The 26545-nt window shown below is 46.8% G+C and overlaps 2 protein-coding genes across 4 annotated transcripts in view; one reads left to right on the top strand and one right to left on the bottom strand.

Moving 5' to 3' along the window:
• PKD1L2 (polycystin 1 like 2) overlaps positions 1 to 26545 on the bottom strand; it is an 83554-nt gene that overhangs the window by 54546 nt on the left and 2463 nt on the right. Inside the window, 8 exon segments of the mRNA XM_049703631.1 lie at positions 2396 to 2473; positions 4910 to 5080; positions 5083 to 5313; positions 7274 to 7503; positions 16011 to 16356; positions 19037 to 19221; positions 23721 to 23940; positions 26066 to 26277. Coding sequence (XP_049559588.1) covers positions 2396 to 2473; positions 4910 to 5080; positions 5083 to 5313; positions 7274 to 7503; positions 16011 to 16356; positions 19037 to 19221; positions 23721 to 23940; positions 26066 to 26277 — 1673 coding nt within the window.
• The window catches only part of BCO1 (beta-carotene oxygenase 1), a 58998-nt gene continuing 56292 nt past the window's right edge, over positions 23840 to 26545 (top strand). For all 3 annotated transcript variants that reach the window (XM_049703866.1, XM_004280109.4, XM_049703864.1), the window contains exon 1: positions 23840 to 23951. The gene's annotated coding sequence lies outside the window, so the exon portion shown is untranslated. The remainder of the gene's footprint in view (positions 23952 to 26545) is intronic.

The raw sequence follows: 26545 nt of genomic DNA, 5'->3' as shown, positions 1-26545 counted from the left end.
GTGGGGTTGGGTGTCAGACGTTGGTGGTGTTTATAAGGTCACCAAAGGGCAGAGTCAGAGGGTACGCTGAGGATGCCCTGGGAGTATCTGCCTGTCTTTGGAAATGGCTTAGGGACACGCAGAGAATATTCAGGTTGTAGGAAATGGGTCAAAAGCAAAACCGTCATGTTCACCGCTGGGCTATAGACACCTCTTTGGCAGGTAAGAAAGAGGCGGGCAGCTGCCAATGGCAGGTAGAACAAGATTAAGGTCAGACTTGCAGCTGTTCGCCATTAATGTTTACCTGCCAGTTGAAGGGTGAGGGTGGGGAGCCCTCATCTCATATGCTATTTTCTGTGGTGCAAATGTTCCCATACAGGCAGATTTCAGGATACCAAGGTGACCTCACTGAATGCGTAGTGGGAGAGATGGGCACAACCAGCTCTGGCAGGCTGGTAGGAGCTGGACTCAGCACGCCATGATGTGTTTCTGGATCCATTCATTGGCGTCTTAATGGCTGTGCGAACCTCGGCAGGTTAGTTACTCTTTCTGAGTCTTAGGTGCCTCATCCGTAAAGAAGGCTGAAGGCAGCCCTTATTTCTCAAAGCTCCAGGAGGACTGAATGCTGTGCTGTATATATTAGTGCTTTGTCATCTATTCATCTGTAAAGAATATTAGTGTGTCAAGTTAAAAAAAATGGAAAAGGTACTCTCAGCTGATATGCTCTGAAGATATTGAAATGTGAGTTTGATTAATATCTAATTAAAGTGTAGTGATTAAGTTAAGCACTTAGGGTTGGTCATTCCATGTGATTCGCTAGGCCCTGGTGACTTGGATGTTTTAAGATCAGGGTATTACTGATCTTTAAAGAATTCCCTCTCAGTGAATTCTCATTCTCACAATGATAAGTTTGAAGGTCTGTAAAATCATACAAAACGAAGCTAAAATGCCAGACACAGAGATCTTTCTTAACCGTAAGAAGGAAGATGGTCCAATAACCCTGAATGAAGAAATCCAGAGAAATTGTTGCTACCCTGATCCTGCCATGAATTAGCTGAGTGACTTTTGCAAAGTCAATTAACCTCCCTGGACCTCAAATTCCATACGTGGAAACTCCTAGGAGGACTGTGGACAGTAAGTAGAACGGACATCTCATATTTTCTTCCCCTGTCCAGGCATCCACGCCCCCTTCTTTTGATAATGGCACTTACAGATGATATTTTCCCTGGGGAACCATCCCTCCCCACCCTCAGTCCTTTGGGTGAATCTGATCCTACGTCATGTTCCGGGGTGGACGTGTGATCCTGGTCTGCCCTGAGTACCACTCTCCTCTGGTCTCAGCAACAGGTCTAGGAGGGACCATGAACCAAGCTTAGACAAGTGAGAGGCAGCCTCAGGACTTGTTCTGAAAATATCAACACAGAGATGCTCTTTCTCCTCTGGGGTTAAGGACTGAAGCCTGCAGCCATCTTGCTACTACTTGGGAAGAGGGAGTCGGACTGAAGCCAACATAGAACAAAGAGATGGAGAGAGGCAGATTTCCGAAGACATTGAGTGGCTGGATCCTGCTGTGCCTAAACCCTGGACTTTTATTTTCTGAGTTGATAAAATTTCCTTTGGCTTGAGCCATTTTGAACTGCTTTTCTTTCTCTTGCTACTCAAAAGTCTGGGCAAACACAGTCAAGGTGAATTTTAAGACAGTGACATCTACTATTGGCTGCCTACCAACAGCCAATACCCTGCTCTTCCTCTTGGCTGTCAGAATCCATCTTCTCCCACAGAGCCTAAAAATGCTGGATTCCCAGCATCCCTTACAGCTGGGCACCTGACCCAACTTTGGCCAATGGTATCTAAAGGGAAGATTGCTGGGGACTAGTGGGAAAGATTTTCTTCCCTAATATAAAGAGATGCACAGGGGGACATGGGTTTCTGCTGCTGCTGGATAATGCTGGGTTGACAGGTGATGTCTGGAACTGCGGCAGCCATCTTGATTGCATGAGACACAAGCCTAAGGACCAAGCGAAAGCTCTTAGGATGGCAGAGCAGAATGACAGACTGAGCCTGGGTCCTCGCTGGTGACACTGAGCCACTGAACCAACCTTGGTACTAACTTCTTAGTTATGTAAGATAATAAGACTTGAAATTAAAGCCACTTACGTTGGGCTTTCTATTATTTGAAGCCTAAAGCAGTGTAACTAATACAAATTCGAATGTTTTAGAATTCTGTATCAATGCTTGGATGTTCTGTTGCTTACATTATTGCCTATTTAGAGTAACCAGAGAATTCTTAATATCTGTGAAACAAAATAAGCATTCAAAGCTCTGTTTTGAGGGCCCCCTCACTAGATTCCCGAGGAAGTGCAATGCCCTAAACTCCTGGTCACAAGTTTTATACCCCCTTGCAGAAAATTCTTACCTGTGACAGTGATGCTTCCAATTTTCAAACTCAAGTTTGAGAAGGCGTTCCTCACCAGCACAGTGACCAGAAAGGTGCCTGCACAGGGATATTGGCTCGGTGCTTTGTGACAGCCTGGAGGGGTGGGATGGGGAGGGTGGGAGGGAGGGAGACGCAACAGGGAAGACATATGGGAACATATGTTTATGTATGACTGATTCACTTTGTTATAAAGCAGAAACTAACACACCATTGTAAAGCAATTATACCCCAATAAAGATGTTAAAAAAATAAAAAAATAAAAAAATAAAAGAGAAAAAAAAAAAAAAAAGAAAGGTGCCTGCAATGCAAAGGGTGGAGAATTATGGGCATTGTAATAAATTGTTTAACTTACTCTGAGACAGTTCTCCCAGCCTGTGCTTCTCCAGTCCTCTGATGGCAGTATCTGACTCTTTCATCATCAAAGCATTTAATGTATCCCTGATGTATGCCAGGCATGGTGCAAGGCTCTGGGGACACAGAGATGAATGAAACATGGTCCTTGTCCTCAAGGCCTTATGGTCTAGTAGGCATGTGGGACACTCCAGTGTGGGAATCGGCATGGAAGGCAGTGTGGGCATGGGGTTGGGGGTCTGCTTCTACCTTGGGGGAGAAAGAAATGGTTAATGAGGTGGGGCAGGGGCTAGAGCTGAAGTTCAGAGGATGAGCAGGTGCTCATTTGCCAGATGAGAGAGGAGATTCCAGCAGAAGGAGGCCAATTACACGGTTTTAAAAGGGTCGAGAGAGTGGGGAGGGGAGAGGAGGATTTGTCAGAAGACTTGGAGAGAGCCGCTGCTACATGAGTATCCCCGCCCCCCTGCCTCCCTCATGGGGAAGAGGTGGTGGGTGCTACCTTCTTCTCTTCTCAAGCCTGGAGAGAAGGTCTTCAGAGAGGGCCCTTGGTGAGCTGGGTATGTGTTCTTTGAGGCTGGGAACCCCCATGGGCAGGTTCCTCACTCATGCCCTTGGAATGATCTATGACGGGTGGAGGAGAGGGAAGGGGAGAGAGGAAAGGCAGCATTTCTGCATTTGGGAAATGACTACAGTCGGCTGGAAGCAGCCAAGGACTGGGTGAGAATTTTCTAAGGACCAGATGTTAGCCTTGGCGGGGGGGAGGTGGTGGAGAGGGTAGAGAGAACGAGGAGAACAGAGAAAGGGACCCTGCTGGTGACAGGAGAGCCCTGGACTGAGTGAATTCTTATTCTCGGTAGTTGTAGTTGTCTGTTCTCAGTTGTAGGTGTCTGACATCTGTAGTTGTCAGTTGTCTATGAGCCTCAAGAGCCCATAGAAGCTCCTACGAGAGGCGGCTGCAAACATCTGCTGGGCGGTGAGAGCAAGGCCAGCGCCACCAAGTGAGCACCTTCCTGTCCCACCTGGTTCCCTTTCCTTCCCCCCTCACTCCCTTCATCCCTGGAGGTATCCAGTCTGTTTTTCTCATGGGGAGGAGAAGACTGCTTATCATCTAAGAGAGAGCCCCAAAGTCACGGGTGTATGGAGATTTTATCTCTTATCTCCTACCAAGTAGCTTTTATAGGAGTCAAAAATTAATTTGCATTTGAATTACAGCCTCTTTATTATATTTGCCATTGTCGTTCCATTTCATTTCCAGATTCTTCCTGTTCCAAACTGTACCTTTGGTACCTGGCAAAATTGCGATGTTTCTCGTCTTGACTCTGTCGTTCCTTCTGCCATCTCTTTTGCCACATCCCTTGCTGAGGGCATGGTAGCCCATACCTGCACATCATTACCCCCTTTCTCACACACCTCTGAGGTCCAGGTTAGCGGACCTGGGTGGGCTGGAGACTCTGCCACCTTCATCACTTTCCTGCCTGCTGACCTCACCACACTGCCCTCAGAGACACTCTGTTCTCTCCAGATTAAATGCACGTCAGCTGTGGCCTCCTGCCCTGGCTGGTGCCAGCCGGTCTGCTGCCCTATCTCTATTCCAGGCAGCCTCCTGATACCTCCTCTCTTGTCCCTCTCTCTCCCACCCTTTAGTTTTTACCCATCTCTCCCCCGCAGGGCGTGGACTGCAGTTTCCCGAAACACATTCTCCTCTAGAAATGATGGAAGAAATCCAAGTACTCCCGCTCTCTTCCAGTGATTCTCAGTGGGGGTGATTTTGCTCCCCAGGGCACAGTTGGCAATGTCTGGAGACATCTGTAGTTGTCATGACTTGGGGGCTGGGGCTACTGGCACCCAGTGGGTCGAGGCCAGGGATGCTGCTAAACATCCTACAGTGGACAGGACGGTCCCCACAACAAAGAATTATCTGGTCCCAAATGTCAGAAGTGCCAAAGTTGAGAATCCCTGTGACTATAAGTTCTATAACTGCAAGTAATATCTGTCTCTTCCTTATTTTGTGACCCAGGCTGGATGCTGTGAACCATCTTTTTGTCTGGGACACACTGAAAAACTGGCTGGCAGAACCCTGGACACCAAGTCAGGAAGGGAAGAGGAGGGAGGTTTGGAAGGGGAGCCACAAACTCCAAGTACCTTCAAGAGGAACTGCCACGTGGTAAGTCCCAAATGGCCCCCCAAGGCTCTCTTTCTCATGGGAGAAGGTTGCATTGAGTCCTGCCACCTCAAAATTCAGCCTCTCCGGGATACCGTGAGCCGCCGAGACATTGACCAGTAGGTCCTGTCCAAGCTCCAAGTTGCCAGAGCCCAGGAGGCCTGCAGGCCTGACAGGGGCTCCACGAAGTGGATGGTGATGTTTCTGGAGGGGGCAGAGGTGGTGGTGTTGCTGGTGGCTCAGATCTCCAAGTGGTGCATCCCTGGGCCCATCCGTTGCTGGACTGCTCCATCCAGGGTCACACTGTAGGGGAGCGGGACCCTCTGCGTGGTGAACTCAGCCAGGGTTGTGTTACCTGACAGCACAGTGTAAGTCACCCCTGTTCCTAGGTGGAGTAAGACACATTTAAGAATGTCAGTCATGCAGTAGATTATACTGAGGTAGTTCAGACTCCAGTTGTAAAGTCAGATTCCACATATAGACATAGATATGGATATAAAGACATATGTAAGGATATATCCTCCCCACCCAAATATTAAAACGGATTATCTCTGAGTATTGGGTTCATGAGTGATTTTTCTTTCAGGGCCCTCTCTGCTCACCTGCATATTCTAATTATTTTATTTATTTTATTTTATTTATTTGGCTGCGCCGGGTCTTAATTGCAGCACACAGGATCTTCATTGCCACGTGCGGGTCCTTAGTGGCAGCATGCAGGATCTAGTTCCCTGATGAGGGATCAAACCCGGGCCCCCTGCATTGGGAGTGCGGAGTCTTAACCACTGGACACCAGGGAAGTCCCTCTAATTATTTATACTATGCATGTGTTACGGTAAACTTAAAAGTTTGTAGTAAAAACCTCAGAACATTTTGTTGATAGAGATATCCTTGTGGCGAGGAAGGCTCAAAAGGTAGCATCTCTTAAGGGTGTGGCTGGTTTTTATGCATGAGAATTAGCCTCCAGTCTTGTCTTAAGTCGAAGCAGTGAAGCCCTTTCCATCTCCATGACTAACTGCCTGAAACCCTGCCCAACGAGAGAACTCAGCCTGTTCACATTAAGATGGGCTCCCTTACGGACTGGGGCTGGTTATCCTAACTGGATGCTAAATATTGTGGTTGACTCTTAAAAAATATGATTTAAACCACTAAATTAAGATTCTTTCCAATAGAAACCAAGCTAGTATATTTCTTGTTTGAGTGATGCTACTGTTGCTGCTGATGGTGTTGATGTAAGCCCTCTGAGAACAGGAGCCCTGACTTTCATGTTTATTGCTGCCTCCCCCCATACCTGACAAAGAGTAGTCACTCAATTATGTTTGTAGAATGAAAAAAGATTATCTTAAGTTTTTCCAGGTGCACCTAGCAAGCTATCTTCAGCCAACAAGCACACCAGAACAGAAAGGAGCCCCAAGCACTGTGTTTAAAGTCCCGTTATAGATCCATGAAGTTACTGCTCTGAGTGAGGCTCTGGGTGGTATGAGGTTGGACTGAGACATGTCCTCACCTCCACAGCTCTGTGCCACTCAGTTTATATCAACAGGTCTCTGTCCAGATCTCAGACTGGACCTGTGCCTTGAGGAAAGATACTGCCTTCGGTGAGGATGGGAGAGTCTATTGACAGAAGGGGTGATATTCAAAATATTTAACAACTGAAACTGCATGGGCACCAGCTAAGTAGAATGATGTTCTGATAAATCAGAATGGACACTGTGACCAATCCGAATGGATGCTGTGACCAATTAGAATGGACGTTGTGACCAATGAGAAATATTGCTATGACCAATCAGAATAGATGCCATGACAAATCAGAATGGATACCTTGACTGATCAAAATGGACATGATGGCCAATCAGAATGGCCTCTGTGACCAATCAGAAGAGAAACTGTGAGCAATCAGCACGGACACGAGCCATAACAGCTGCTGTAGTTGATTATCAGCCCTAACTGGGGGCAATGTGATTGTGTCAAGCTGGTCGATGCTGGCTGTGCTGAGATTCACATGCCCCCAACAGGGAATGGCTTGGAAGTCCAAGTCTTGTGATGGGACTAGGGGCATGCAAATGGTCTTCAGAAGGATGGTTGCTCTCACTAGCTTACTAGCCTTGTGACTTCGGCCAAATTTCTCAACCTTCCTTCCATTTCTTCCTCCATAAAATGTATTGGGTGGGCTACTATATAAGCACTTAGACCAGTTCCTGGTATACACTAGGTACTAAATAAATGAGTGGCTAAGAAACTAACTCTATAAGTGTTTGCTGTTAGTACTTATTGAAGCCTGGGAGCTGGATGGATAGATTGGGGGCAAATCAAGGCTGCCTTGACCTTGACCATTTCTGCAGACTCACCTCCATCAAGCTCCACCTGAATCCACAGAGGGTCCCTGAAGACTGCCCAGGAGAGAGGGCTGGTTCCTGATGTGGACAGGCCAGAACACCCAGTCACACAGAGCCTCTCCATCTTGTCTCACATCGTCACTTGCTTCTGAGCTATCACGTTCCACTCGCTGGTTGTACACTCGACAAACACAGTGAATTCCCCAGGGGCTGTGAACTGGTGGAAGACGCTGCTGGACAAACTGCCAACAACGGTCAGAAACATTACCAGTGTTGGGCTCACACACACGCGCATTCACACGTGTGCTTGTGTGCACTCCCACCATACCTCTCCCCTGCTCTGCAAAGATAAAAAACAATGAAGAAAAAGATGGTCCACGACCAAGCCACGCTCTCTGTGTTTGTGAAGGTTACACTGAGACTCCTGGAGCAGGTGAGAAATGGAAGAAATAGCTCTGACTAATTAGGGAGCCGAATACTTGGCTGCAAGTCCGTTGTCTGCCATTTGCTCCCTCTGTGGCTCATATGCACCCCCTCTCTGGGCCTTCTTGCTTCATCTGTAAAATACTATGCCCCAGCCTACCTTTCTGAGCCTTGTTTTCCCCATTTGTAAAATGGGATGAGTCCAAACATATCAAAATTGCGAGTATGTTTTGCTTCTCATTTTCCCAAGGGGACTAATTTAAAATCTCTCAAATGGCCCCAAAAGATTCATGTGACCTCCCCTCCTGTCCTCTTCCTCAGCTCCTGCCACACTCCCCTTCTGTAACTATACTGGTAGCTCAGACCTCTTTCCAGTTCATAGAACATGTCACTTCTTCCCCACCCCAAGGCCCAGAAGTGCTCTTTACAGGGAAGCCTCTTGCCCATCCCTTTGCTCATACGCTTGCTCTTCCTTCAGTTCTCAGCTTAAACATCACCTCCTCAGGGGCGTCTTAGATTCTTTTATAACTGCCATAGCTTTGCTGCTTCTCCTAGGTGACACTCACCCCTTTTGTGCTCGCTTATTCACTGTCATGCTTCCCTGTGGAGCTGTCAGCGCAGACAGTGTCTGTCTAGTTCTCCCTTTATACCTGGCATCTAGCACAGAGCCTGGCACATAGTGAGGGCTTGAGAAATAGTTTACAAATGGATACAGTTGTGGTAAAGCTTGGAGAACAGTAACCTGATTCTTGGTGCCGGCCAAGATGGAGTTAGCCCACTATAGCCTATTTCTTCCATTAATTACAACTAAAAACCTGGGCAGAACACAAAAAGAAACTACCCAAGGACTCTGAAAAGTAAAAAACAGTAGGCAGATTGCGGGTGAAAGTCAAAACTTTAAGAATCATCCATAAAGACGGGAGTTTCCTGTTTTCTTTCTGGGTTTTTTTTTGTGTGTGTGTGGGGGGGGGGGTTTGTTTGTTTGTTTAATCTCCTTTATCTCTTGACTTTGTCCCGAGGGTAGTCTGGGTCATGGTACTGCACAGTGAGTAAAGAAAACAAAAACCCTGAGAGAAACACCCTCTGTTTAGCCAGAGAACCAGAAAAAGGGCCCCAGTGAGTCTGAGACTACAGAGGAAATGCCCACTTTTGTTTTGTGTTAGTCTTTTTTTTTCCTCTCCTGTACCTACCCCAGGCTGTCCTCTCTCTTGGAGCCTCACTGACTGTGTGGGGGTGATGCAGACCCCAAAATCCCTAAGAGAAAACTGATCTTTCTATCCAGAGGATCCATGGAAAGGGGCCTGTGGGAGCTGGAGATTGTGGGGAAAGTCCTGAAAAGGAGAGATGCAGAGAAGATGATTCCCTAATTCTGTGTATGGCCCAGCATGAATCATGAGTTCACCCAGAAACTGCACATGTGCAGAACAGACCCAAAGAAATATAGCAAAGGCCTCTTGGACTAAAGTACAACATAAACCAGCACCCTGAGTGGCACATGAATGGAACAGACCCTGACGGTTTTGGAAACTGAACTGGAATGGGAACGACTGCTCACAGAAGGCAAGTCAGAATGTGTGGTCTGAACCTAACTGGGTTGGTTGCCTGCTAAAACAAAACAGACAAGAAAAAATTAACATTTTCCAGAGTGTTCTTAAAAGGACCCAGAGGGGCTTCCCTGGTGGCACAGTGGTTGAGAGTCCGCCTGCCGATGCAGGGGACACGGGTTCGTGCCCTGGTCTGGGAAGATCCCACATGCCGCGGAGCGGCTGGGCCCGTGAGCCATGGCCGCTGAGCCTGCGCGCAACGGGAGAGGCCACAACAGTGAGAGGGCCGCGTACCACAAAACAAACAAACAAAACAAACAAACAAAAAAAAAAAAAAAAAAAAAAGGACCCAGAGTGTCAGAACCTACTACCTAAAGTGTTCAGAATATAATCCAGAATTGCCTGATACACAAAGAACCAGGAAAATGTGGCCAAATTTCAAGGGAAAACATAATCAGTAGATGTCAGCCCTGAGGTGACTCAGATATTAAAATGTCAAAGACTTTAACCCAACTATTATAACTATGCTCCATGAAGTAAAAGGAAACTCTCTTGAAATGAATGGAAAGCTAGACATTCTCAGCAGAGAAACCGAAACTATTAACAAGAGCCAAGTGGAAATTTTAGAAATGAATAACACAATGTCTGAAATAAAAGATTCATTCGTTGGATGCAATAGCAGAATTGAGATGGCAGAGGGAAAAGTCAGTGAGCTTGAAGACAGAGCAAGAGAAATTATCCAATCTAAAGAACATAGAGAAAAAAATATTAAAAATCAAAAAAAATGAGCAGAATGTCAGCAATCTGTGTAACAATATCTAAAGGTAAAACATTTGTGTTATTGGAGCACCAGAGAGAAGAAAGAGGTTGCTGTAGAAAAATATATTTGAAGAAATAATGGCTGAAAACTTTCCAGATTTGACAAAGCACGTAAATTTAAAGATTCAAGAAGTTCTGTGAAACCCCAAATGTAAAAAACAAACAAAAACAAACAAACAAAAACCTTAAAGAAAACCTTGCCCACACGTATAGTGAAGTGCTGAAAATTGAAGATAAAAAAAATCTTGAGATCAGTCTGAAAAAATAGTGATACACTACATGTAGAGAAAACAGTGATTTGAATGACTGTAGATTTCTTTGGAAACTGGAGGTCAGAGACAGTGAATGACATCTTCAAAGTGCTGAAAGAAAAGAGCTGTCAACACATAATTCTATAGCCAGCAAAAATATCTTCCAGGAATTAAATCAAAATAAAGACATTCTCAGGAATGAAGAAATTCTGTAAGAGACTTTGTTGCTGCAAAATCTACTTTAAAAGAAATGCTTGGGCTTCCCCAGTGGCTCAGTGGTTAAGAATCTGCCTGCCAGTGCAGTTCGAGCCCTGGTCCAGGAAGATCCCACATGCCGTGGAGCAACTAAGCCCGTGTGACACAACTACTGAGCCTGTGCTCTAGAGCCCATGAGGCACAACTACTGAGCCCGTGTGCCACAACTACTGAAGCTCATGTGCCTAGAGCCCGTGCTCCACAACAAGAGAAGCCACCGCAATGATGAAGCCCGTGCACTGCAACGAACAGTAGCCCCTGCTCGCCACAACTAGAGAAAGCCCGTGCGCGGCTACAAAGACCCAACACAGCCATAAATAAATAAATAAATAAACAAATTTATTTTTTAAAAAAATGAAAAAGGCAATTTGAAGGAAGTTTTTTCAGCTGAAGGGAAATGATATCAGAGGGAAACTCGAAACTTCAGGAATGAAGGGAGAATGCAAGAAAAGGTAAATATCTTGGTAAATGTAGCCTATTTTTCTCCTCTTAAGTTCTTTAATATATGTATGACTGTTGAAAGGGCTTTTCAATGTATGTAAACATCCTACAACTGACAATTATAACATAAAAGATGGCAGGCAAAGGAAACTATATGCTGGTAAGGCCATAACATTTTACCTGAAGTGGAAAATATTAACTCTAAGTAGACTGTGAAAGGTTAGATATGTATGTTGTAATCCCCAAGGAAACTATTTAAAAAGTAATACAAAGAAAAATAACCAAAAAAGCCAATAGGTAAGCTAAAATGGAGTGCTGAAAATATTCAACTAATCCAAAAGAGGGGAAGAAAGGAGAGGAACGGGGGAAAATAAACAGACGGTGCAAACAGAACACAAATAACAAAATAGTAGACCTAAATCTAACTATATCAATAATTACATTAATTGTAAACAGTCTAAACATACCAATTATTATGCCAGATGAGATTTTAAAAAACCAAGACTCAACTGTATGCCTTCTATAAGATGCCCACTTTAAATATGACAATATAGATAGGTTAAAAGTAAAAGGATGGTCGTATAGCACAGGGGACTCTACTCAGTGCTCTGTGGTGACCTAAATGGGAAGGAAATACAAAAAAGAGGGGATATATGTATACGTATAGCTGATTCACTTTGCTATACAGTAGAAACTAATACAACATTGTAAAACAACTATACTCCAATAAAAATTTTTAAAAAATAATCACTTTGAGAAAACAGTTAACAACAAAAACAAAAAAGTAAAAGGATGGAAGAAAGATGTAACAGCAAACACTAATCAAAAGAATGTTGGAGTGGCCATTATTAATATCAAACCATGTAGATTTCAGAACAAGGAAGCTAACTGTAGAAATGTGAAGATGGCCTTGAATCCTACCTGTTTTTCAGCAATCTGTCTGGAAGAAGCAATTTATTCCATTCGCTAAACTCTGGTGCCAACTGAAATTGCCCAGGACTAAAAAGCAGAGAAATGGATTTTTCTTGATTTCTCACCCAGTGATCTTACCCAAGAGCAAAGAATGCAAAGTGGTTTAGTAACTGCTGCCAACAAAGAGAAGCTGTGCTTGGAGTACAAAGCAATGGAGACAACAACTTAAATTTAATGATCCTATGACCCAGGAATTCCACTCCTGGGTATAAACCCAACAGAAATGTGTACATATGTGCATGAAAAGACATGTACTAGAATGTTCACCGTTGCACAAGTTGTAATAGTACAAATGGGAAATCACCCCAATGCGTATCAACACTAGAATGGATAAGTTGAGGAATATTCATACAACAGAATGTTATACAGCAGTGAGAAAAAAGAAATCACAGTTATACACAGCAATATGCATAAATGTCAAAAACATACTGAGCAGAAGTAAGACACAAGAGAAAATATACTTTACGATTCTATTTATAAAAATTTCGAACACAGGTCACAGTAGTCGATGATGTTAGAAATCAGTATCCTTGTGGGGGGGCGGCCCGTGGAGGATTTCTGGGTACTGGGTCATGTTTTGTTTCTTGATCTAGGTGCTGGTTACATGGATGTGTTTATTGTCTAAAAATTAATTGAACTGTATCTTTTTGTGCAGTTTTCTATACATATCTTATGCCTCAATAAAAAGTTGAAAAATTAATTCAAAATTCCATCACTTACTGGTTTGTATACACTGCTTTGATACTTGACGTGAATATGATACAATTTAATGAGAGGTCCCCCAGACTCAACTCTGTCCAGAGGTGACTCAAAATAAAGACCCAAGAATTATGGCAATACCCAGATCTGTCAGTAGGTGGCGCTGAATTACCCAACGCTGGACTTGGACAAATTTCACTTTATTCAAATTGTGTCTTTAGGCACATAATATAATTTCAGAAATGTAGAAAGTTTCCCACGACAAACAGAGAAACAAAACAGCTTGCCATGCAAATGAACACAAGACATGGGGAGTGCAAGGCTAGAAGGAGCTTTTAAAGGAGAAATCCTTTGACTTCTTACGCTGTTTCTATTTGAGGTTGAATCCTATCCATTAGCTCATGTGATTTATCTAGGATGGAGACGGAGTCCGATTTGAAAAATTCACCTGTTAGCCTAATGAGGAGTTAAGCAAAAGTAGGAGTCCGTACAAACACATTTTAAAAAAGCATAGTGACGTTTGCACGAAGTATGTGACTTCTGTATACTTAAAATTCATGCCATTTTTCACACTGTAAACTGAGTTCTGAGGCTGCTAGTGCTGATAAGAAAGCATCAGAAATATATCTCCCAATATTAATAAAAATGATAGCAGAAGGTGAGTGGGTAGTTTCAAGGTCTAACAGATCTTTAAAGTAGACAAAATTGGGTTATCGGGTTGGAGTGATGGTGGAGGGTATCACCATTTATTTCTTTCGAAAGAGAAAAGAAAATGCAGTAGCTTTCACTTACAGCAAATGCCCAGAGGGTTTGCAAATGTAAAGCATTGTTTATTGCTGTTTCTCTTAGATTATGAAAACATTTAATCACACAGAGAATTCCAGAGAGTAATATGATAAACACCCTTGGACTCACCATCCAGAGTGGACACATATTTGCATTTTGTCCCATTTGCTCCAGTTTTTAACTACATTTGTATATAACTGAAATGTCCTTGTGTAACTAAAGAACTTAGCAGGGCTACAGTCAGTCAATTTTGACTTATGCCAAATGCAATTTGTGTAAAATTTGGGGGCTGAAAGACTATGTAACTTAGCATTTCTTGTTTTTTTTTTTTTAATTTATTTATTTTTGGCTGTATTGGATCTTCGTTTCTGTGTGAAGGCTTTCTCTAGTTGCAGCGCGCGGGGGCCACTCTTCATCGTGGTGTGCGGGCCTCTCACTATCGCGGCCTCTCTTGTTGCAGAGCACAGGCTCCAGACGCGCAGGCTCAGTAGTTGTGGCTCACGGGCCCAGTTGCTCCGCGGCATGTGGGATCCTCCCAGATCAGGGCTCGAACCCGTGTCCCCTGCATTGGCAGGCAGATTCTTAACCACTGTGCCACCAGGGAAGCCCCAGCATTTCTTGTTTTATTGATGAAATGGTAGCAAACGGGAAGAAACCTGCAGAATAATGCCATGGGTATTTCTATCACTTAAACCTTTTTTTTCTCCAAAGCAACTTCATATTTAATTTCTCATTTTACTCTGTGAAACAGTTAAGATCGCCATCAATATAAATGTGATAGGGAAGGAAATGGAAACCCAGAGATTGTCTCTGGGTCTCACATCATATCTAGGATAAGAACCCCAGCCTCTGGACACATTTTATTTTGCGGCATGGCACAATGCCTGAGACCCCAGAGGACTTCTGAGTTTGAGATCCGCACTCACTGGATCAGATTTGGACTGTGGACCGGGTTGGTCCCCGGGTTGCCCCAGCCCACCCAGGCCTTCTGGGAATGGCAGGCACCCACAGGGCTGAATTCAGAGTCTCTAGCCCACACAGAGTAGAACCAGAGATGTTTCAGGGTTAGGAGAGGTGCTTATGGGCCTCCATGATTTCCCTGGGGATCCTTGATTTCTCTGAAATGAGCCAGATGCCAAGGAGGATCTGGAACCGATGGGGCACCCCTTCAGCTGGGGCACCCAGCAGGGTAGAATGGAGCTTATTCCAGGCCCAGGTAGGACTTTGAAATGTTATGAATTGTGTTCAGCTGCCATCAGCTTGGGGAGCTATTCTTCCCTGGAGGATGCAGCGTCTGGTGCTCTTGGGCCCCAATGCTGCGTGCTGTGTCCTCCACCAGGGCCTAAGAGCCTAAGAGCCTGAGCTTTGATTCCAGGCAGCCCTGGCTTGCCTGGCTATGCTGTCACTCACCAGCTGCGTGGCTTGGGCAATGCTACTGGACCTGTTGAAGCCTCAATAGCTTTGTCTGTAAAACAAGATGATTATGTAGTTCAGCACTGTCCAACAGAAACTGTGTGAGCCACGTGTGTCATTGTAAACTTTCTAATGGTCACACTGAAAAAAGTGAGAAGGAGCAGGTGAAATTAATTTAGAAAATTTATTTCCTTAACCCCAATAGATCCAAAATACTATCATTTCAATGTGTAATCAGTATCAAAACATCACTTAGTGAGATATTTTACATTCTTTCATGGGAAGGGAGCTACATCTTCAATATCCCACGTGCATTTACATTTACAGCACATCTCAGTTGAGAGCAGCTGTATTCCAAGGGCCCAGTAGCTCATATGGTGAGTGGCTGTTATTCAGGACAGAGTAGCTCCTGCTCATGGGGTTGTTGTGAGGATTAAGTGAGATTGGGTGTGAAAGCTGCTTAGCTGGACTGTTATTAATATTGCTACTATTATTTTTATTATCCTTATCAACAAAAAACATTCGTACACACAGGTGAGCATCTTCTTCACCCTGTTACTGACTCCTTGGACAGTGACTCAGGAGATACCGCAGAGCCGAGCTAAAAGGACCCAGCTCTCCATGACTGTTTGAGTGACCTTCTCCATTGAGAAAACCTGTGAGCACCATTCCTCCCATTCCCGTATGTATGCCCCTTTGTACTGTGACTCTGCCTCTCCTTCCACCAACAGGTGTAGACTATTTCTCCACCTGTTCAGTGTGGGCTTGGCCATGGAACTTGCTCTGGTCAATGGGACATTAGAAAATGTGACACAAGTAGTGATTTGAAAAATGCTTACACATTGGGCCTTGCTTTCACTCTCTGCTGGAAACTCTTCTGCCACCATGCAGATGAGCCTAGGCTAGCCTGTTGGGTGATGAGTGACACATGCCACTAGCTGACATCCAGCTAACTGCCAGGCAAAAGAATGAGGCCTTCCTAGGCCATCCAGCTGAGCTAGTCCAGACAAGAAAAGACACCTAGCTGATCCAAAGAACCATGAAAAATTATAACTATTATTGTAAATCACTAAGTTTTGTGGTGTTTTGTTATGCAGCAGAAACTGACTGATACATTTTTACTCAAGGCTCAGAAATTCCTCTTACCTTGTGGGGTAGTAGGGATCGAAAGTGTGGCCATCCCCCATATTAATTATACAGGACAGAGTTCCAATGTAGGGACAGAGGAGCCATGTAAGGGAGGTGGTGACATTGTCAAAGATGAAACTCTCGGGCTTCCCTGGTGGCGCAGTGGTTGCGAGTCCACCTGCCGATGCAGGGGACATGGGTTTGTGCCCCGGTCTGGGAGGATTCCACATACCACGGAGCGGCTGGGTCCATGAGCCATGGCCACTGAGCCTGTGCGTCTGGAGCCTGTGCTCTGCAACAGAAGAGGCCACAGCAGTGGGAGGCCCGTGTACTGCAAAAAAAAAAAAAAAAAAAAGATGAAACTCTCATTGCACACCATCAGCTTCAGGCCTGCACATCAAAACTCAAAATACCATTTGCCGTTGCAAAGCAGATGTTTCTGTTTAAAACCTACTTTCTTCTATCTACCTGACCTTTATCTTTAGTGGGGCTTTTAAAGTTTTAAAATTTTTACTTTTTAAAGTTCTTTTGAATTTTTTCATTCCTAGGTAATACATGACCCAGATACAGAATTTGAAGTGTACAAAAGGGTCTACAGTGAAAAGAAAGCCCTCCCCGACTGCTACCCCTCAGTCCCCCAGTTCTGCTCCCCAGAGGCAGCCATTGTTACCAGTCTCCTGGGTCTCCTTCCAGAGATACCTACACACTCACAAGCATGTACATACTTTTCTATTTATACAAATGGTGCTCTGTTCACTATTTGGCACCTTCCATTTTTTTCACTTAGAATATTTTGGAGATTGTTCTATATGAATTCAGTTAGAGCTGCCTTATACTCTTTAATAGCTGCACAATGTACCCTAATTTATTTAACCAGGATCCATTGATTATCTAAGTGTATTTTATAATGATTAAAAAGGCAAAAGGCAAAGCACCTTTAGGAAAATCTCCTTGGCTAGGGTGGCTGATGAATCATCGTTAGCAATTTAGTGCACATTAAATTTTACAAATTTGAGCTTCACAAGTTGGCCTGGAGGATGGGGTGAGGGGTAGAATTTGTGGCGGTTCACCCAGCCATGGGCTGATTGGTGCAGCACAGTCTTCTGGTTTCTGACTTAAATGAGAAGGGAAAATATGTAAGAAGCTGAATGCAAATGAAAAGGACTTTCTTGAGCTGGTCAGAAAGCCACCGTGGTCCTGATTGGTACGGGTTCGTGATCATCCGAGGAAACTCAGGATGCAGCAGGCCCTTCTGGGCACAGAGGCAGGAGCTGGGGGGCAGGGGATACTGCTGGATGAAGTCCTTCCCTTCAGAAATCAGAAACTGACGGTGATCAGAACCCACCGATTCACAAGGGACAAGATATTTGAAATCAAAGTCAGGACAGAAAATCTGGTCCATGTGATAGCCAGACCCAACTCACCCCCCTACCCCTAAGCTACCCGTCTGTCTGATGACAGCAAGGCTGCAACTGGCAGATCTCCAAGGGCGCCCTTTGTCCAGGAGCGAAACCACCAAACGGAAAGTGCTGCCAAACCATGTGGCCTCCCTTCCCAGAAAAGAGAACAAGACACCCTGCTCACTCTTACTCCACCCAAGTGTGTTCTGCAAACGAGTGCCACCCCCCCTTCCTGCACCCTCTCCTCCGTGCAGCCCTCTTCCTCCTGTCCCCAAGGACCCCGCTCTCCTGGGTGGCCCCTGGGGACCCCAACCTTCTCTGACTCATCTTTCCCCTTCAGAGCTCCTTGAACCATTACTCACGGACTCGGTAGAATTTGCCGTTCTGACCGATTAATTGGTTGGACAGTGGCATAATGTGGTGTCCCAGCTTGAGGGGAAATTTGCACTCACACTGTAATAGGAATGAACTCGATACAGCCATCTTGGAGGGTAATGTGGCAATGTCTACTAACATTTAAAATGCACGTACCCTGTGACCCAGCATTTCCGCTACTAGGGATCTCTCCTCTAAAAATAATCCCAGGCGTATGTCAAGATATATGCACAAGAATGCACAAGAGAGCACTGCAGAGTGATCCATAACAACAAAAACTCAGAAGCAACCAAAATGTCCATCAAGAGGGGAACAGGTTGGACTTCCCTGATGGAACAGTGGTTACAAATCCGCCTGCCAATGCAGGGGACACGGGTTCGATCCCTGGTCTGGGAAGATCCCACATGCCGCAGAGCAACTAAGCCCGTGCGCCACAACTACTGAGCCCACGTGCTGCAACTACTGAAGCCCGCGCGCCTGGAGCCCGTGCTCCACAACAAGAGGAGCCACCGTAATGAGAAGCCCGCGCACCGCAATGAAGAGTGGCCCCCGCTCACCACAACTAGAGAAAGCCTGCGTGCAGCAACAAAGAACCAAAGCAGCCAAAAATAAATTAATTAATTAATTTTAAAAAAGATGGGAACAGGTTAAATAAATTTTGACATAATCTTATGATGGGATACTATGCAGTCATTAAAAGAATAAGGTAGTGACTTGGAGAGATGTCCAGGATATATTATTAAGTGAAAAAAATTGAGTTGTAGACATATACATCTATACATTCATACACAGCCATGTCTATGAAAACACTTTAAAAGGCAGGGAAGAATTTATTCTAAACAATTGAGTAGTTTCTTTATGAGGAGTAGAATTGTTGAATTGAAGGGAGGGATTCTTCCTTCTTGATTTATAAAACTTTTATAAATTCTGGTAATATGGGTTATTTTTATGGTTTTTTAGATTTGTAAAAGTTGCTGTGCATTCTAAAATGGCAGTCTACAGGGAGGGTGGTGGTTGAGTGCGTGTGGCACGTGGGAATCCTTCCAATCAAGTAATCTTGGTTTTGTCTGTTGTGTTTATTGGGTCACCCCATGAAATTTAATTTGAAGTGTCCTGGGGTTAAAACAGTTGTTTTTCAACTTCTGGCTTGATGGCTTGTTTAGCAACTGAACCTCAAATGCTTTACCCTGCAGCTAAGCCAGGTAGGGAGGGCAAGCCACAGGGCAGCAGTTTTGGGTGAGGAGGTCTCTCAGTACTGAGCAGATCCACCCCCATGGAGAGCTGCACCCTCTGCTCCAAGGAGGGCTACAGATAAGAAGGGAATTCCCACACCCAGGCAAGTTGGGGACTCACCTTCCTGGCAGTGGTACTGCACCCACAGGTAACTGCCCCAGGTGGGGCACAGGTCTCCAAAGTAGGTCCCATTTGCTGCCACCTGGCAGGCCTGCAGCCCCCTGGCACTGGCCTGGGAGGCACCCACATCCCAGCGGAAGCAGAAACCGTGTGAAGGACATTAAAGGATAGGGTCAGACAGAGATGAGTGACCTTGAGTTCGTTCATTCACCCACCATCCCCCCAACAAGTACCTGTTGGTATCTACTGAAGACCAGGCACTGAGTCCGGTGCTGGGGGAGAAACAAGTAGGATTCCTGCCCTCAAATGTCTCAGGGTCCAGCACAATGGTTCCCAAACTTCAGAATACCAGAATCCCCTGGAGGGCTTGTGAAGACAAAAATTTCCAGACCCTGATTCTGATTCAGTAGATTTGGAGGCAGCTTGAGAATTTGCTTTTCTAACAAGCTTCCAGGTGATGTCGATGCTGCTGGCCCAGGGACCCCACTTTGAGAACCACTGGTCCAGTGGCATCTACTCAGATGGTCTAAGGTAGAAACCTACATCCTGAGAACTGGCAAAGAGGGCACAAGATTAGGAACCCTGTGTCTGCCAGGGGCACCAGGTGCCCACAGGAGGGAGGAGTGTGGAGACCCCAGGCCAGAAGCCTCAGAGTCATCCCAACACCCGTTCCCTCTGCCCATGTAGACATAATAGATGCCTACAGAGAGGCCTGGAGAAAGGACAGGCAGATGCTGTGGCCCTGGTTCCCTTCTTGGCTTGAGAGCATCCTATGGCTCTGCCCTGCACTGCATCACTTTCCTTGTTCTCTTTCGCATCTTAGAAACCCATGCTTGCTCCAGGCTGTGGAATATTTAAATGCTCTTTTCCTGTCTGGTTGCTTAGCCAGGCAAGCCCCACCCCCTCCTCAGATGCTCTCCTGGCCCTGGTTCCTCCCCAGCTGTTATGGTTTTGTGCTCCTCTCACCCGGTTTTTAGCCATGGGCCGATGACTCCTTGATCTATGTCTCTTGTTTAGCTCTCTCTTGAGTTCCTATCCTGTATGTCCACTTGTCTACACAGCATCTCCACTTGGACGTCACAGGGCACTCCAGGCTTCTCATATCCTGAAATGAGGTCTTGATCTCTGATTTGGGTTGAAGTGTGTCTACTCTAAAAGGTGTCTTGAAGTCCTAACCTTTGGTACCTGTGAATATGAGCTTATTTGGAAACAGGGTCTTTGCAAACATAATCAAGTTAAGATGAGGTCATTAGGGTGAGCCCTTAATCCAGTATGACTGGTGTCCTTTGGACACGGAGACAGGGCATGTGAAGTTGGAAGCAGAGATTAGAGAGATGCACCTACAAGGGTTTGTGGGCAAGCATTGCCGACAAATGCCGGATGCTAGAAGAGGAAAGGAAGGGCTCTCCCCTGCAGGTTTTGGAGGTAGAGAAGTCCAGCTGACACCTTGATTCTGGACTCAGCCTCCAGACTGCAAGAGAACATGCTTCTGTTGTTTTAAGCCACCCAGTTTGTGGTACTTGGTAAGGCTGCCCTAGGACATGAAGACAATCTCCCTCCTCCACCTTTGCCACCAGCTGCTCCTCCCCCAGCCTCTTCTCTCAATGCCAGGGTCATCCTGGACCCCCATCATTGACAAGTCCTGTCAGTATGTCCTTCTGTTTCTGGAATCTATCCATTTCTCTCCATCTGCATTGCCCTCCAGCCTCCAGCCTCTCTCACCTGGGTTTCTGGCATCAACCTCCCTTGTTTGGACTCACAGCAGCCTGCGGGCAGCTTTAAAATACACCTGGCCGTGATCCTCCCCTGCTCAAAACCCTCCAGTGCTTCCCCAACATCCTGGGGCTAGGGTCTGGGTTCCTCAGGCACTAGTGCCCCACCTCCCCCCATGCTGAGTGCTTTGCAGTTCCCTGCACCTACCACGCTCTTCCTCAGACTTGCATGGGTTCCTCCCTCTCCCCAGAACACCCATCCCCATTCACCCAGCTGTCCTTTTCCTGCGTGACTCCTATCATATCTTCAGGTCTCAGCTTAGATCTCACCTCCTCTGGGAAGGTGGCCCGCCCTTTGACCGTTGGTCCACAGATCCACCCTCACCCTACTTGGTTCCAAATTGCAGGGAACTACATTTCCCAAACTGCCCTGTGCACTGGCAGGCACTGATGGCAGACTGAAGACGATGTATTAACTTCCAATGGCTGCTGTAACAAATTACAAAAACGTAGTGGCATAAAACAGCACATTTATTACCTCACCTTTCTGGAGGTCAGAGGTCTGGGTGGGCTCAGCTGGGCTCTGCTCAGGGTATCACAGGACTGAAATCAAGGTGTCACAGAGGCTCTGGGGAGGAATCTACTTCCAGTCTCATTCTTCTTGTTGGCTGAATTCAGTTCCTTGGGACTGTAGGACTGAGGTCCCATTTCCTTGCTGGCTATCAGCTGGGACCACCCTAAGCTCTTAGAGACCTCTCTCCAGTCCTCCCATGTGACCCCCTGTCTCTCAGAGCTGGCAGTGAGGCGTCAGGTCTGTCTCATACTTGAATCTCACTGACTTCTCCATCTGCCACCCCTCTCTTATGCTTCTAGCCAGAGAGAATTCTCTGCTTTGAGGGGCTCATGTGATTAGATTGTACCCACTTCGATAATCCAGGATAATCTCCCTATTTTAAGATTAGCAACCATAATTACATGTACAAAGACCCTTTTGCCACGTAAGTTAACATATTCATGGGCATGGCATCTCATCATACCCGCAGTTCCAGGGACTAGGGTGGGAAATTGGGGGTTCAAAGTCTGCCTGCACCAGACGGGAAGAGGTACAGGGCAGGGTGCTTTTTGCCCTCTCTCTCACCACATCTCCTCTGAAGCTCCAGCTCCCTGGGGCCCGTCCCTCCCTCCGTGGTCATTGCTCCCCCGGCGCAGATCATGGTTCTAGCACCTGCCAGGTGGCCCTGACTTCTGGTTTTGGTGTGACATCCCCCATGGCTGTCCCTCCAGTCCTTTGGGGTGGTTGCGGCTTTCTGCTCCTCTAATCTCAGGGTTCGATCATCATCCCCTATTCGGCTTCTCAGCACTTCCGTGACTGAGTCATTGGATAACCAATTCCCTGCATTAAATTCCCTCTGTTGGAAGACCTAGCATGATTTTCCTGCTGGGACCCAGTTTGCTCTACCCCTCCGTGTGAGATCTGTACCCTACTAGGTGCGTCCACAGCACTAGACTACAATCTCCAAGAGAGAGGGAATGTTTCGTTTTGCTTTGTTTTTGTTCACTGCTCTATCTCCAGCACGCAGAACAGTACCTGATACACAGCAGGTACAAAATGAGTCTTGCATGAGTAACTAAACAGCACCTTTTCTCCCTTCTGTGTGACACTGAGCACAGTGCTAGGTAATTGCCTGTATTTGTTTCTGTCTCCCCATTAGACTGTGACCCCTTCGAAGAACAGACTGTGTTTGATTCATCCCTGCATCCACAGAGCCCAGGATAGTGCATGGCACACTTTTGGTGCTCAATAAACGTCTGTCAGCAAACTGACTGAATGAATGAGTGATGGTGACACTTAGGTACAAACAGCCCCCCTGGAGCTCTGCCCAGATCTCCTCCAACCCTCCCCAAAAGGATGCAGGGCTCCCATCCAATGTGCCCTCTGGGTGTGGCTACAAGGTTTGGAAGCTTGCATCTAGGCCTTTAAGGAAATAGCCCACTGAGCTCCATCTGTGAAGGAGGCACACCCATCGGCCCGTCCTCCGGGCCTTTCCTCCTTGGTGGGCCACAGCCTCAGGAATGCTGGGGCAACGAGGCGAGATGAAGAGAACCAACTGGCTGATTTCGGCATTTCTTTCCCCCACGCCTACTCTAAGGGGAGGAGGGGTGATGTGGGTCAGACATGGCGGGGAGAGGTGCAAGTTTCTTTCCAAGGAAAAATCCTTGTCACCAGACAAACCTGGCTCAGAGGCAGATTTAATCTGATTTAGAAAAATAAGACCCTAGAGAAACTCTCCCATGTGAAGGAGAGATACCATCCAGAACAGGAGAGATACCACCTGGAACGTTTGTTTGTTTCAGGACTGTTCGCAATAGCAAGGATTAAGCAACAATCCGCACATCTCTCAATAGAGGAAAAGACAAACTATGATATAGTTACATAATAAGTGAAACAAACTAGTACAACATGTATCAGGACAGATGATACGAATCTAATGTTTTATTCATTTCTGTAATGAGGGACTCTTAAGAAAATATGGCATAACGCTAAGATTTGACAAAGTTGGGTAGTGGGTCCAGAGGATTTCACTGAAATTTTTTTCATTCTTGTATGTGCGTTTGAAGTATTTCGAAATTAAAAAAATTTAAATTAAAAAAAAAGAAAGAAATGTTTTTGCACCCAGTTGGGGTGGAGAGCAAAATGTCCACCTGACCCGTCGGGTGGGTTTGATGTCAGGTGAAGGGTGAGCCACGGCCCCCTTACTCCCCTGCTTGGTGCTGTGGGCAGACTGGCTAATTTTCCCATATGATGGAAGCCCAAGGTCAGATATGAAGATTGTTCAATCCTTCCAGACCCCTTTGCTGGGCACAGGACACCAGGAAGTGCCCTGCACTTGCAGCCAGAGCTACAGAGCCCTTGGGCCCTACCTGCCACTTCATCCTTGACGCTGACCCAGTTGCATTCCTCCTCCAGGTCTGAGGGGTCCCCGGCATCCTGGATGCAATAATGGGGAGTCTGGCGCCCATAGAAAGCATCCTGGATCTGGATCACCTCCCCTGAGCCACAGTGCATGGTGGCATTGAGGTTCTCGCAGGCCAGGCTCTGGCCGACACCTGTGGCAAAGGTAAGGTGACACCTAAGGAGGGCTCGTGGTCACAGATGGGCAAGTGCCCAGGCAATGGGAAGCAGAGGGGTCTCAGGGGTCAGGACTGTGAGATGCAAGGACACAGTGGGAGCTGACTCAGCAGGGGTGAGAAACAATGTGGAGGGCATGAGCATGGCTCTGGGGCCAGACTGCCCAGGGTCAGGGCCAGCCCAGCCACACTCGGGCTGTGTGGTCTTCTGCAAGTTATTCAGCTTCTCCGTGCCTCCTCTTTATGGGGGGAGTCAATATCACACCCCATAGAGTCGTTAGGAGGATCAAATGAGTCTGTACGTGTAGGGTCAGGGCTGTAAAAGTGGCAATTATCATTCCACCTGTTTCGAGTGCCTTCCTTGAGACTTATCTGAAAACAATGCCTGGCACATCATAGATGCTAAACTAGCATTTGTTGAATGCATGAGTGATTTCATTGAGTCTTCATACCAGTCCTATGAGCTGCACTATTATCCTCCCCTGTGGTAACATCGGGCTCTGTGGGGTCACTGTGCTGAAACCCCACTCCAGCCCAGCTCCTGGCATGTGGTCTATGCTCAGTAAACATTTGTTGATAAAGAATGACCTGGCTCAGATGTGCACAGCAGAAAGTAGGAAACACTGGCTTCAGACTCAGGCCCGTCTGCCTGGTGGGACCGCCACAGGGCAGGGGTTGAGATCAAAATCTGTGTTCGTTTCCTAATGGCTGCTGTAACAAATGACCACAAACTTAGTGGCTTAAACAGCACAAATTTATCTTCTTGCAGTTATGGTCAGAAGTTCAAAATGGGCTTTACTGGGCTAATATCAAGGTGTGGGCAGGGCTGGTTGCTTCTGGAGCCTCTAGGGGAGAAGCTATTCCCTTGCCTTTTCCAGCTTCTAGAGGCTGCCCCTTCCTTCATCTTCAAAGCCAGCAGCACAGTGTCTCCCAGTCTCTCTCTCTGATCTTCACGTCTCATCTCCGTCACCTCCCAGCTGTGTGGAACTTACCCTTTCTGAGCATCACTTTTCTTAGCTTTATCATGGGCCTGCGACAGAATGATGGAGGTATTTCTGCTGTGTGATGAATAAGTGCACAGACGCATGTACAGCTCAGTGCCTGGAACTCCTGGATGTATGTTAGCTCTTCCTAGTGTGACCTCGTGCCAGGGACTGCAAGACCCTAGGGGCTGACGGTGCTGAGACAGGCTTGCAGTGGGGGTGGGGCAGGGGATGGGGTTTGGGGGGGAGCTTTGGTAAGAAGTGAGGAAGTTGCACAACCCACAGGTCCACAAAGCTTTCGACTTTTCCGAATCGGCCAGGCAGGAAAGTTAAGCTTGCATGGCATCTATAAAGCTGAGTGTGGGGGAAATAGAGCAGGGGTCCCGTAAGTGTCTGAACCCAGGCTGGGGCCTGGGCACCAGAGTCTCCAATGAGGGGCTTAGAACCAGGGAGGGGACTGGATCTGGAAGCCCAGAACCTTCTGTCAAGGCTGGCTTGAGGGTCAGGGGACCACAAGGCAGCTCAGCTCCAAGACCAGGCCCCCCATGGCAGGCAGGACCCAGTGTGGGTCTCGGGCCACTCCTGCGGGGACTCACACACAAAGTCCCCAGGAAGGGGTTCCCAGGGCCCACAAAAGGGGCCTACCACAGGCAGCAGCTGGAAAGGGCACAAGAGCAGAGCGTGGGAGGATTTGGGAGTTGGGAGTGGGATGCGGGGGTGAGGGGCTCAAAGCCAGGCTGACCAGGGAGTGGGAGTCAAGGGTGAGTGAGAACAGCCTCCTGGGACCACATGTCTCTTCATGGGAAGACTGGAAAGGGAGCGAAGATAGGGCTGAGCACTTCCCTCTAATGTGGGCTATGAGAGGGGAAGACAGAGAGACAAGTGAGACTAGAGGGCAGGTAGGCAGGTAAGTGGACAGGGAGAGAGCGGGACATGAGCTGGAGAGATGAAGTGAGACACAGAGCATCACACAGCCGGAGATTGTGGGCATTTAGAGAGGTAGAGACAGAGAGATACAGAAAAAGAGAGAACAAGACAGAAGGAGATGCAGAGAGATAGAGACAGAGAGAGAGTCAGAGAAAGAAAGAAGGAGGGAGACCCCACAGCACAGGCCAGCTCACCAAACTCGCAGATGAAGGCGAACTTCTGCATGCAGTTGTCCGAGGGCAACCACCCAAAGGAAGGGTCTCTCCCATTGTAGCCCCAGGGGTTGGTTACAGAAGCATCCTGCCCTCGGCGCCAGATCCTGTAGCTCACATTTGAGGTGTCCAGCCAGATCCTGGGCCCTGGGATGGGAATATGACCACCAGGACTTGGAAGGGTCCTTCTGATCCTGGTGTGCAGAGAGCTTGCCCCAGCTCTACTCCTTGTATGCCGTGGGTGCTCAGGCAGTGCTGACAGGCTGAAGGCCTCTCTGTCCCATGCCAGTGAAGGGGCATCACCTAGCCACTATCTTCCAAGATAAGGTCTCAGCCTACAAACCGGGGTGCCGAGCCCAAGAGCCCATACAAAGAGGTTTGATTAAATAGATGATGCTTCTAGTAATGTGTAACCACAATTTAAAATAGAGCACAGGACTTCCCTGCTGGCACAGTGGTTAA

Source organism: Orcinus orca, chromosome 20, assembly GCF_937001465.1.
Source record: "Orcinus orca chromosome 20, mOrcOrc1.1, whole genome shotgun sequence".
NCBI classification, from domain to species: Eukaryota; Metazoa; Chordata; class Mammalia; order Artiodactyla; family Delphinidae; genus Orcinus; species Orcinus orca.
The sequence above is the reverse complement of the archived record's forward strand: the minus strand, read 5'-3'. Positions and strand labels throughout refer to the sequence as shown.